The sequence below is a fragment of the Tribolium madens genome, unplaced genomic scaffold (genome assembly GCF_015345945.1).
Source record: "Tribolium madens isolate multiple individuals breed KSU strain unplaced genomic scaffold, Tmad_KSU_1.1 Scaffold_96;HRSCAF=242;Tcas5.2_LG5, whole genome shotgun sequence".
NCBI lineage: Eukaryota > Metazoa > Arthropoda > Insecta > Coleoptera > Tenebrionidae > Tribolium > Tribolium madens.
This window is the reverse complement of record NW_025401068.1, coordinates 1,767,175-1,779,215: the sequence shown is the minus strand read 5'-3', so window position 1 is coordinate 1,779,215 and position 12,041 is coordinate 1,767,175. Positions and strand designations below refer to the sequence as shown.

General features: G+C 33.8%; 2 protein-coding genes across 2 annotated transcripts in view; one reads left to right on the top strand and one right to left on the bottom strand.

Moving 5' to 3' along the window:
• Positions 1-1,514, top strand: part of LOC123013881 — a 1,998-nt gene extending 484 nt beyond the window's left edge. The window contains exon 2 of the mRNA XM_044412735.1: positions 46-1,514. Within this exon, the coding sequence (XP_044268670.1) occupies positions 46-1,514 (1,469 nt within the window). The remainder of the gene's footprint in view (positions 1-45) is intronic.
• Positions 1,515-7,810: 6,296 nt separating this feature from the next.
• Positions 7,811-8,461, bottom strand: LOC123012508. Its single transcript, XM_044410469.1, has 2 exons — positions 8,301-8,461; positions 7,811-8,246 (listed from the first exon to the last, which is right to left on the bottom strand). Exons 1-2 carry the CDS (start codon positions 8,350-8,352, stop codon positions 7,972-7,974), a joined length of 327 nt encoding a protein of 108 aa, XP_044266404.1. The 5' UTR covers positions 8,353-8,461; the 3' UTR covers positions 7,811-7,971.
• Positions 8,462-12,041: the final 3,580 nt, after the last annotated feature.

Here is a 12,041-nt window from a genome sequence, read left to right as displayed (position 1 = left end):
ATTTTCGATGCGCTATCGAAACTCGTGATGATCTACCAAGTCCAGATGCTCTTCGGGCCAAAATTATAGAAGAGACGGACGCGCGTAAAGGTGGTACCAGTGGAGGCTCATCGAATGCTATGTTTGTGAATAAACGTGGTGGTCATAATGACAAGAAAGTAGTGAGCATCAGTGGCAATGGTAACTATAGGAATAGAAGAGAAATTCGGTGTTTTAAATGTAATAAAATGGGACATAAAAAATTCGAGTGTCAAAGTGGAAGGAAGCAGTCGGCGCGTACTGCGGAAATCACATGTTTTAATACTATACAGGGTTCGGCATTTCAAGCAGAAGGTGCAGACGCAAGTTGGTGTTTAGATAGTGGCGCTACGTCTCATATGTGCCACGATATTAAGAATTTTCGCGAGCTTGATAGAAACAAACATGGAACGTTGAACTTGGCAAATAGTTCGACAACTGAAATTGTTGGAAAAGGGACCGCGCAGCTCATGATGAAGAGCAAAAACGTGCCACTAACGAACACTGCGTACGTACCAGACTTGAGAACAAATCTTCTCTCCGTCGGAAAAATCACTGACCGTGGTTTCAAAGTGATTTTTGACAGTAAAGGTGCTAAAATATTAAATCCAAAAGGTCACGTAGTAGTGCGTGCAGAAAGAGTTGSTGATTTATACTACGTTCGCGGATTTGCGGAAAGCGTTCAGTCCGCGTCCACAGAATCACAAAACTTATGTGACGTCGTGAAGAATTACGGGTTCGTTCATATGGAGAACGAATCGGAAGATAGCAAGGCAATACAAAATTTGAATGGACAACCAATGAAGTGCGTGGCGGCGAAGAGCCAGAAGGTCCTTCAAACACCAACMACAAAAATCTTTGTCGGCAATCTCACCGATAYCACYAAGGAACCGGAGATTCGCAAATTGTTCAAAAAYTACGGAACGGTGGTYGAATGCGACATCGTCCGCAACTACGGTTTRGTACACCTTGAGTCGTCGGGTGACATTAACGAAGCGATCAAAYAATTGAACGGCTCTCTGGTGGACYGTCAGCCRATGAAGGTGCAATTTTCGACGAGTCGCGTGCGTCAACGGCCCGGAATGGGCGATCCTGAAAAATGCTATCGATGCGGTAGGGGTGGACATTGGTCCAAGGAATGTCTCAAAGGTATGGGACCAGACCACTTCCGCGACCGGATGATGGGTCGATTTGGAGATGGATACGATGGATACTATGATCGTCGTTTTGAAGAATTTCGTGATTTGTATGAACGCAGATACTCAGGTTTGCCTCCAAGAGGTATGGGGATGCGCGGAGGCAGATGTGATAAAGGTTCTGGGCTACGCAAGCTATTGTTTAGGCGTAGAAATTTGACAAACTCGCGATCAGATCGCGATGCGTCAGGGCGGTTACGTGACAGAATTGTTGAACCGTTTCGGCATTTGACGAAAGGTTTGGTTAAGACGAAACATGAGTGGTGTGTGAAATCAGCCGGATTAAGGACTGTCAGTTAATTTTATGAACTTTCTTTTGTGCTTGGTGTTTCTGAAGGCGGTCAATTAATCCGATAGATATTTTGTGTTTTTAGTGTTTCATGGACTGTCATACGCTAGATTCGAGGGGAGGTGTTGGAATTGTAATTTAATCGAATCTCCCGTGATTAGTCGGCGACGATGACAATCGAGAGAACATAAATAGTTACGTCACATTCTTGTTGTAAATAACAACTTCCTTCCAAATTCTGTATTTTGTGTGATCAATAAACCAAATAATTCTAACAAAATACACATCTTAAAATCATTTTAAAATAAGAAATATTTTGTGTAAAAATGTGAATATACAAATCTTCCAAATCAAATTCTGAAGAATCTCTACAGGGTGCCCATTTTATTTGTTCCTGCCTGAAGAAGCAAAACATAAACTACTTTGTGTAAAACGTCGTCTGCGTTGATTGACAGTAAATATTACTGTCAATCAACGCAGACGACGGTGTAAAATATTAACTATTTCAAATCGAATAATCATAGTCGGTGCTTGACTACTGACATTGTAAACTTAAAAAAAATTATATTCAAAACTCAAGTGTATAATAATAGAAACAACAGCAAGAAATTAACAAATTCTCACTTTAACTTTTTTAAATTGCCCAGTTAGCCGTAAATTGCTCACAATCTTCCGGAAATCCTGTTTTGCTAGAATTTTTTTTCCTATGCATACAGGCGAACTGCGGTATCATAATTCTACACAGTTCACTTTAGAATTGTCACAATTCGAATTGTGACTCGGTATATTTTTTTGAAAATTTGGATTACAACTAATAAAGAGATGGTCTACACGATGGTAATGATGAAAAAAAAAATACTCGTAGGGTTTTTCTTAGATTAGATAGATTATCGAGTTACTTCGAACTTCTTCGAACACTGTTCAAAGACAAGTTTGCCAATATTCAATCTCAAATTTTATATTATCCTAAAGGGCAAGGCCATCCCTTTATAGAATGGTCTTTATTTTGTAATGTGTTTTCTTTTATTACTATTTTACTTATTTAAACCGGGCGCCACCAACTTTTTCCTAAAAGTTGGAAAAGAACTATTTGGAGATGTTCTCCAGGTTTACACTACATAAGAATGCCTTTCCGGCCAGCTTTTATACAGTGGAGATGAATGGGAAGGTTCGATTGAATTAAACACAAGTGATTGAAAAGAGAAATTTATTTAGTAACCATAACAACAGTAACAACAGATAAAATAACAAACTTTACAAAAAAACAAATTCTAACTTGGACCTAGTGAACCCTAGCCCTTGGAGAAGAGGTCCTCCGCGGGTGAATTTGAGGGGAGAAGTCCCGTCGGTTGCTTTCCTGGAGAGGTCCAGGAAGTGACACCACCTAGGAGAAATCCCAGATGTTAAGCCCTTACCACGGAAGGGATCCCGTGGTCCGTGTCCAGAGGTGAACTCGGCTCCCAGAAGATGTCCTGGGAAAGGTATGTTTTAACGACGGAAGAAGGTCCCGCCGACCGTATTCTTTGAAGATGTCCAAAGAGCACAGTCCTTCAGAAGAGGTCCTGAAGTTATTCCACCAAGAGAGGTCCTGGTGATTGCGTCCGAAGAGGTTCGGAAGGAGACTCAAATGAATCTGCCGGTGTGGCGGCCCGTTCTCCTTTATATACCCTTTGAAGTCAGCATTTCCGTAGCAACAAAATAAACACTTTGTTTCCACTTTGATCCAATTATCTGGGCGTACCTCTCATTGGTCTATTTTGGCGGTTCTTTTTAAATAAAACACAGACACACCATAACGTTTATTCAATGAATTTTTACACTTTTTAACTGACTAATTGTTTGGGAAATATGCTACACATATTTCTAATACCAAAGAAATACTAAATCTAAAATTTTATTACAATTTGAAGGAAATCGGCCTAATAGTTATACTAATATCATTTTGCTAAGACCTACTAAAAATTTTATTACTTTTAAGTTAAATGCGGTATTGTTAAGAGTAAACCAGAGGGTAAACAAATCATAAATTAGTGGACCCACCCGGACCCTGAAACAGGTCAGTTTTGAACAGGACCGGATTATTTATACTCTTTTTGTCTAAAATTCTTCAAATATTTTAATAGTTTTTGATGTAGTCAAGTATTTTAAGAAATTTAAAAAAGCCAGGTGGTTATTAACAAGTTATTATTAAATAAAGCAGATTTTTTTTAATAATAGCTTGGTAAAACTCTACCACTACTTTGGTTTTAAATACGGCCCTGTTTTATTCTGGTGGGTGCAGCAACACTTGCAAAGGAACGTGCCATTTATGGAGGGTTACAAATTCAAGCCATTGTTTGGTTAATTCCTTATAATGTGTCATAAAATTTTTAGTAGGGCGTAGCAAAATGATATTACTATATTGAGTAATGATTTTTTAAAGTTAAAGTAGGTATTTTAAATTCATTTAAATTAGAAAAAAAAATTATTTAGTTCAAAGTGTGTGGACTTTTTGAAATTTTTGTAGTGCATTTGATTTGTCTCACTGAGACGAACTAAATGATAAAAAAATTGTCAAGTTGTCACGACATGACTTTTTTTGTCGCCCTGTGTAATATCTATATTTGTTTTACTTGTTTTGTAATGTTTTTCATGACAATTCAAACATAAATTTCATAGAAATGTGTTTCATTTCAGGGTCCTTTGACTGGGGCTAGTATGAATACAGCAAGGTCTTTTGCTCCTCTAGTGTTTGGGGGAAGTTGGGCCGATCAATGGGTAATTTTCTACTGATTAATTCTGATGATTTTCTTATGATTTCGGTTGTAGATATTTTGGGTTGGTCCAAATGTAGCTGCTGTAATTGGATGTGAGTAGTTAGTAGGCCCCTAGTGAACACAGCTACTTTTTTAAGGAAAACACCCCGATTTTCAAGGGTAAACAGAAAAGCAGAAAAAATCGTGAAAACACTCCCGTTTTTTAAGCCAACATAAACCCATTTTTGAAACTCGATGGCTTGTGGTAATTTAGATCATGAGATCTAATACAGGGCGTCAAGAAAATTGATATCATAACAGTATTTATTAACGAACCGGGTTTCTATTCATTAATTTCATAATTAATGATATATAATTAATTTCATAATTAATGAATACAAACCCGGTTCGTTAATAAATACTGTTTTGATATCAATTTTCTTGACGCCCTGTTTTAGGGCGTCTGATCTATCTTTTAAAGAAAAACCTGATTTTTCAAGGTAACTCAAAAAGTGCAAAATTTATGAGGTCCCCCTCAGAACATTTGCCCTGTTTCTATAAGGTAGAAGGCATGCTATACAAACTCATGTAGATGGGTATGTACGTCTGTTCAGCACAACAGTTCAAATTTAATGATTCTAGAAATCAACCCATTGAACAAGTTTTTAATCAATTTTCCCGACGGGGTAAAACACCCTGTCTGTAAAATTGATGTGAAAACTATTTGGTAATGAATAGGATTAGCATAATTATAGAACTATGTCAAAAATAGATAAAGAAAATAAAAGAAATTTATTTCAAAGAATTATGTGAATTGGAAAATTTGGTGTATACTCAAACGGTATACACTCCAGGAAATGACCAAGTTTTTAGGTATATTTTTTAAAGTACCTTTGTTAATAGTTAAAATTCGCTTTTTTGCCGTTTTTTCTATTGGGCCAATTGAGCACAAAAATGAATACGGTTTCGGCCAAACAAATTCGGACAAGGTCCTTATCAGCGAAGTGAATTCACAGTCCTGTCCTGTTTTATAAGGTAGCAGGCATGTTGTACAAACTCATGTATATAACGACTTTTGTAGAAAATTTAAATTTGCAGCCAAATTAGTTCCAAATTTAATTGTCCACTTGGACACCAGAGGTTGTCGTTTCATTCTAGTAACTTTTATTTCTTACTGTTGGCATGAAATCTGCATTTCTTGCGATTCTGCTTGCGATCCGTGTTTTGATTCAGGTTATCATAGATTAATGAGGTTATATAGATGCTTCCTGGATAGATGGATCGCCACATCGAAGAAATCCTTGAGAATTACCCTAATTTTCTAAACGGTGAGCATTATAATTAACATTCTTGGTTAAATTTTTATTCTTATACGCTTTTATTATTTACTATTTTACTATTTTATTATTATACGCTTCAGATGATCACGTGGTTGACTGTACTTGGGAAGAAGATGAGGATACTAAAAAAGCACCGTTTGTCAGAACTTTACCTAGAAATTTTTCTGTAAAAGATGTCACCTATATAAGAAAAAGAAGGGGGTGCTACTTCGTAGTTAAATATAATTTTGACACTGGCGAAGACCTACCAACAGGAAATGGATTAAAGGTGTTGGTAGATCGGATTAAAAAATATTCACCGTCGAATACTGTGATAGTGGACGAATGTATAGAACCTCCAAAATATATCGTCATAACGTACGTAGTTTGTTGCAAATGCAGCCGACTGGATTTTGAATGGCCCATATCATTGCCGTCTTAATCTAATATATAGTATAGCATAGATTAAGACGGCAATGAATAGTAAAATTTTTAATTGCTCCAGTACACCTATGTTTGGGCAATGAATATTGAATGTACTAAAATCAAATGGAGCCGCTTTTAATAACATTTGAAAATTCATCATCTTCGTATGGAATCGCTTTATCTTTTTTAAAAAGTACAATAAGTCATTATACAGGGTTATTCATGAATATGAAGCAATATTTGAACCTCAAAAATGACCTATAAAATGATGTTGATTTAAATAATATCTCGTGCCCGATGTCTATTGAGAAGAATTTTACAGCCCTCGGAATGTGGGTATGGAAATTTATTTTTTTTGTAATAAGTTTGGAACCATTTGACCAAATATTATAAAATTTGGAATAGTTACTTGCGAGAACATACCCTTTAGGCTAGTAATTACGAAAACCGGATACATCTACTCAAGTTCCGGTTTCGGCAGTTGCAGGTCACATTTTCTGTATTTTTCCGTTTTTTTGGCCTCTTGGCACTAATTTTGTATTGCTTAAATCTAAAGAGTAATCAATTTCAATTCAAAAACGCATAACCTTTTATACCACCAATGGACCGTTTTAAAGATATTTTAATTCAAAGTGAGGACAGCACAACACTGAAAGCAAAAAGTATGAATTTTGAATGAGTGATATCCACGGCAACAAATGACCATGGTCACATATTTTGCATCTGTCAACTTGAGTTTGGACAATTATTAGACGATTAATCGAAAATATTTAATAAAAGAATTTACCTCAGACTCCAAACATAACTTAGAATAAGTCCAAATGGATGTCGTAGCATTTAATTCATAAAAAATTCACAAAAATTTATCGTCAAAGTTAACAAATGCCTGGCAGGGATTTATGTGACCATGGTCATTGGTTGCTGTGGATACCACTTATTCAAAATTCATATTTTTCATTTTCAGCGTTGTGCAGTCCTCTCTTCAAATTAAAATATCTTTAAAACGGTCCATTTTAGAGGTATTAAAGGTTATGCGTTTTTTATTCAAAATTGATTACTCTATTGTTTTGACCAAAAAAAAAATAATGTTAAGAGGCCAAAAAAACGAAAAAACACTGAAAATATGACCTGCAATTGCTGAAACCGGAAATTGAGTAGATGTATCCGGTTTTCCTAATTACTAGTTTAAAAGGTATGTTCTCGCAAGTAACCGTTCTAAATTTTATAATATTTGGTCAAATGGTTCCGAAGTTATTACAAAAAAAAAAACAAATTTCCATACCCACATTCCGAAGACTGTAAAATTCTTATCAATAGAGATAGGACACGAGTTATTATTTAAATTAACATCATTTTATATCTCATTTTTGAGGGTCAAATATTGCTTCATATTTATGAATAACCCTGTATAATGACTTATTGTACTTTTTAAAAAAGGTAAAGCGATTTCATACGAAGATGATGAATTTTCAAATGTTATTAAAAGCGGCTCCATTTGATTTTAGTACATTCAATATTCATTGCCCAAACATAGGTGTACTGGAGCAATTAAAAATTTTACTAAACAATGTACTAGCCAGAGACATCGTAGGGTCCCGTTGAAATCGACTCCCTAAGTTTAGAAACTGATTGAAAAATACACTTTGCAAGAAACAAAAATATAATATGAAAGTTTATCTTCTTTCAAAAAAAAATTAAATACATTTTCCTAAACTAAGTATTTTAAATTCTTCATATATTAGATTACCTCGTTAATGTTGTAGTAATCTTAGTTATATTGATAATGTTAATGATTCCTATTTAATGGCCATAAAATTAAAAACACTGTAACAAGTCATATTATTTTAATTACCTTTACATGTGAAATTTACCTAATTACCTTTATATGTGAAATTTTTCGAGCGCATTTTGCATAGCCCATACTTTAATTGGTGTTTGTATGGGCCATTCAAAATCCAGTCGGCTGTATTTGCAACAAACTACGTACGTTATGACGATAATTTTGGAGGTTCTATACATTCGTCCACTATCACAGTATTCGATGGAGAATATTTTTTAATCCGATCTACCAACACCTTTAATCCATTTCCTGTTGGTAGGTCTTCGCCGGTGTCAAAATTATATTTAACTAGGAAGTAGCACCCCCTTCTTTTTCTTATATAGGTGACATCTTTTACAGAAAAATTTCTAGGTAAAATTCTGACAAACGGTGCTTTCTTAGTATCCTCATCTTCTTCCCAAGTACAATCAATCACGTGATCATCTGAAGCGTATAAGGAATAAAAATTTAACCAAGAATGTTAATTAAAATGCTCACCGTTTAGAAAATTAGGGTAATTCTCAAGGATTTCTTTGATATGGCGATCCATCTATCCAGGAAGCATCGATATAACCTCATTAATCTAGCCTCAATCGCTCAATTAAAACCATATATATAATACTAGTTATATATAATACTAGTATTATATATATGATTAAAACACGGATCGCAAGAAATGCAGATTTCATGCCAACACTCCAACAGTAAGAAATAAAAGTTACTAGAATGAAACGACAACCTCTGGTGTCCAAGTGGACAATTAAATTTGGAACTAATTTGGCGGCAAATTTAAATTTTCTACAAAAGTCGTCTCCATGAGTTTGTGCAGCATGCCTGCTACCTTATAAAACAGGACAGGACTGTGAATTCACTTCGCTGATAAGGAGCTTGTCCAAATTTGTTCAGTCGAAACCGTATTCATTTTTGTGCTCAATTGGCCCAATAGAAAAACGGCAAAAAAGCGAATTTTAACTTTTAACAAAGGTACTTTGAAAAATATACCTTTAAAACTTGGTCATTTTCTGGAGTGTATACCGTTTAGGTATATACCAAATTTTGCAATTCACATAATTCTTTTAAATAAATTTCTTTATCTTCTTTATTTATTTTTGACCTAGTTCTATAATTATGCTAATCCTATTCATTACCAAATAGTTTTCACATCAATTTTACAGACAGGGTGTTTTACCCCGTCGGGAAAATTGATTAAAAACTTGTTCAATGGGTTGATTTCTAGAATCATTAAATTTGAACTGTTGTGCTGAACAGACGTACATACCCATCTACATGAGTTTGTATAGCATGCCTTCTACCTTATAGAAACAGGGCAAATGTTCTGAGGGGGACCTCATAAATTTTGCACTTTTTGAGTTACCTTGAAAAATCAGGTTTTTCTTTAAAAGATAGATCAGACGCCCTAAAACAGGGCGTCAAGAAAATTGATGCCAAAACAGTATTTATTAACGAACCGGGTTTGTATTCATTAATTATGAGATCTAAATTACCACAAGCCATCGAGTTTCAAAAATGGGTTCATGTTGACTTTAAAAACGGGAGTGTTTTCACGATTTTTTCTGCTTTTCTGTTTACCCTTGAAAATCGGGGTGTTTTCACGATTTTTTCTGCTTTTCTGTTTACCCTTGAAAATGGGGTGTTTTCCTTAAAAGAGTAGCTGTGTCCACTAGGGGCCTACTAACTACTGATGTGCTCTCTACAAATTTTTATTCAGTGAATCTGATGATAAAAGGGAAAGTATTTTTCTAGATGATGTTTCACCTCAGTCCGCAGTTTAATGGGTCGTATTTTTTATACTCTCTTTGGGATCAGTTTTAATGATCAAATAACTCAAAATTTTCATATAGTTAATATATTATGTAAATAAATATAATGAACAACTTTGGAAACTTTGTTATTTATAGAAAATATAATTTATTACGAAATTTTATTTTTGTGTTCTTATTTTAAAAACTTTCAAAAAAGCAAACAGACGGTAAGTGTCTAGTTTGATCATTAAAATATCAATATAAGTATGACAAAATGTTTTCTGGGAAAATATATTAAAATCTAATTTGTCTTGCAACAAAAAGTAAAAGCGTAAACTATTTTTGACGATATAATGTATAATGTATTTCAACAAGAGAATAAACTATAATTGCAGGTTCAAAAAAGTGTACTTTATTTCAGTCAAAACATTCTAATACAATAATCGATAATATGCATAAAACATGGATATTTTTTCGTACACAGCAACGAAGTATTAATGTCATCAAAACCGCAAACAGCATTTCTGAAATATGTGTCGTAAGAATAAATAAAAATCTTGTCTAGCATGTTTTAAAATTTCATGAATGAATAGGAACTTCAAAACCTGTCAGTTATCTGTTTTTATGAATCTTTAATACGTGCCTCGAATTAAAAGCACTTTCTTCTAAAACAAACTAAAACTTAACACGCATTCAATGTCTTAGCCAGCCTCTTTAATAATTTTTAATGACTTACCATTTAATTAGGTACTTACAGGATGTCCGGAAAAAAGATTTTGGGGGTGATTTTTTGGGTGAATAATATAGGACCAATGTCCAGAAATGCTTTTTATGGGAATTAGAGCCATAACTCGAGTCCATAGGATTTTTTCCCTTATACAGACATAAGGAATCACTTCTCGAAAAACCCGTTTTTCGGACAATCTGAGCGAGTAAGTGAGTGGTGGACTGCTTAAATTATAATAATTAAATAATAAATTGAACTATAATTGCTTTTTAATTAATTTAATTAACAAAATAACAAACGTAATAACGTAAAAATTGTACAAAAGCCATTCCTTTCCTTCACAATGAAATTTCAGCAAAACTGAGGTTTTAGAACAATGCCATAATGGATTAATTTTTAAAAAAATACAAATTTAGTAAAAGTTGAAATTTGTATTTTTGGTTGAATCTAAGAAAATTTCAGAAATACATACACCACAATAATGGATTCACACTATAACCCTTTAAAGGAGATAATAACTCAACTTGCCTTGTTCGAATGTTTATAAGTTTTGAGATATAGATGGTGCAACCTCGAATTTTAGCCTCGGAAAATTCATCAAAAAATGCACTATAAACGAATAAGTTTGCGCCGTTTGAGTAATTCATTCTGAAATTTACATTGCTAATAGCAGTTGGTGATATTTAAGGTTTTAATGCAAAATTTTTGCCTCTATTATTTTTTTTATATTTTCTTTTCTGTTTTTATTAATTTTTTTTAACAATGAATACATTTTGAAGGGCAAACCTTAGGGACCTTTGTTAACAATTTTTGTTGGTGAAGTTTAAGGCTGTGCGCCAATGTAATTTTTTTTTTTTTAATTAAATTATTAAATAATTTAAATCTATATTATGCTTATAAAATTTTTAGGACTGTGTTGACCAGACATTTTTTTAAAATGGTTTTGCTAGAAGACATTTGAAACGTTTTGCCGTTTATTGAATAAAATAAAACACAATTACCTACACCACACCTTAACTAATGCTTCCTTTACGTAACATAAAACTTGAAATTTATGGATTGCTCTGTATTATTCAGTTCAAACAAAAGGATAAAAGAAAGAAGCTTTTAAAAAACTCGTCAACTTTTAGATGACTTTCAGTTTCATTTCAAATCAGCCTTTTTTGGTTTCGGTCATTGTCTTAAGTTAAATAGGAAAACAAATATAAATATTTAATGTGAGCTTTGAAGATATACCAGGTGAATAAAAAGTATGGAACGAAGCGTTTTTCTCGTAAACTCACCACTTTACAAAAAAAAATAATTAGTGTAGCGTAAAGTCCAATTAAAATGTGACCATTTATTAAGAATAACATTTTTCGAAATTTTTTTTAGTTTTCGAATTCTGGAAAAAAATTTTTTTTTAAATGGCAACCCACTATGGTAATTTTTTTAATTAAAGACTATGATCTAAAAATGACCTCTAATTAAACAGAATTGTTTTCTAGTCAGTACTTTTTTTTTAATAAATTGTTAAAGTTGCGTTCCGTGCCCATCACGAAGATTTTCCGAACTTGACTTTCATGACTTTGGTCGTGGGAGAGCCCGGTTTTTGGTGCAGGTGCTTTGGGGTGGTTCCGGATGGATCAAAAAATGTAAAAACAAATCATTTTCTTCTATTTTTAGTCCATTCGAAACCACCCCAAAGCACCTGCATAGAAATCAGCGCTCTCCCATGATGAAAAGCATGAAACAACCACTTCGGTTAAG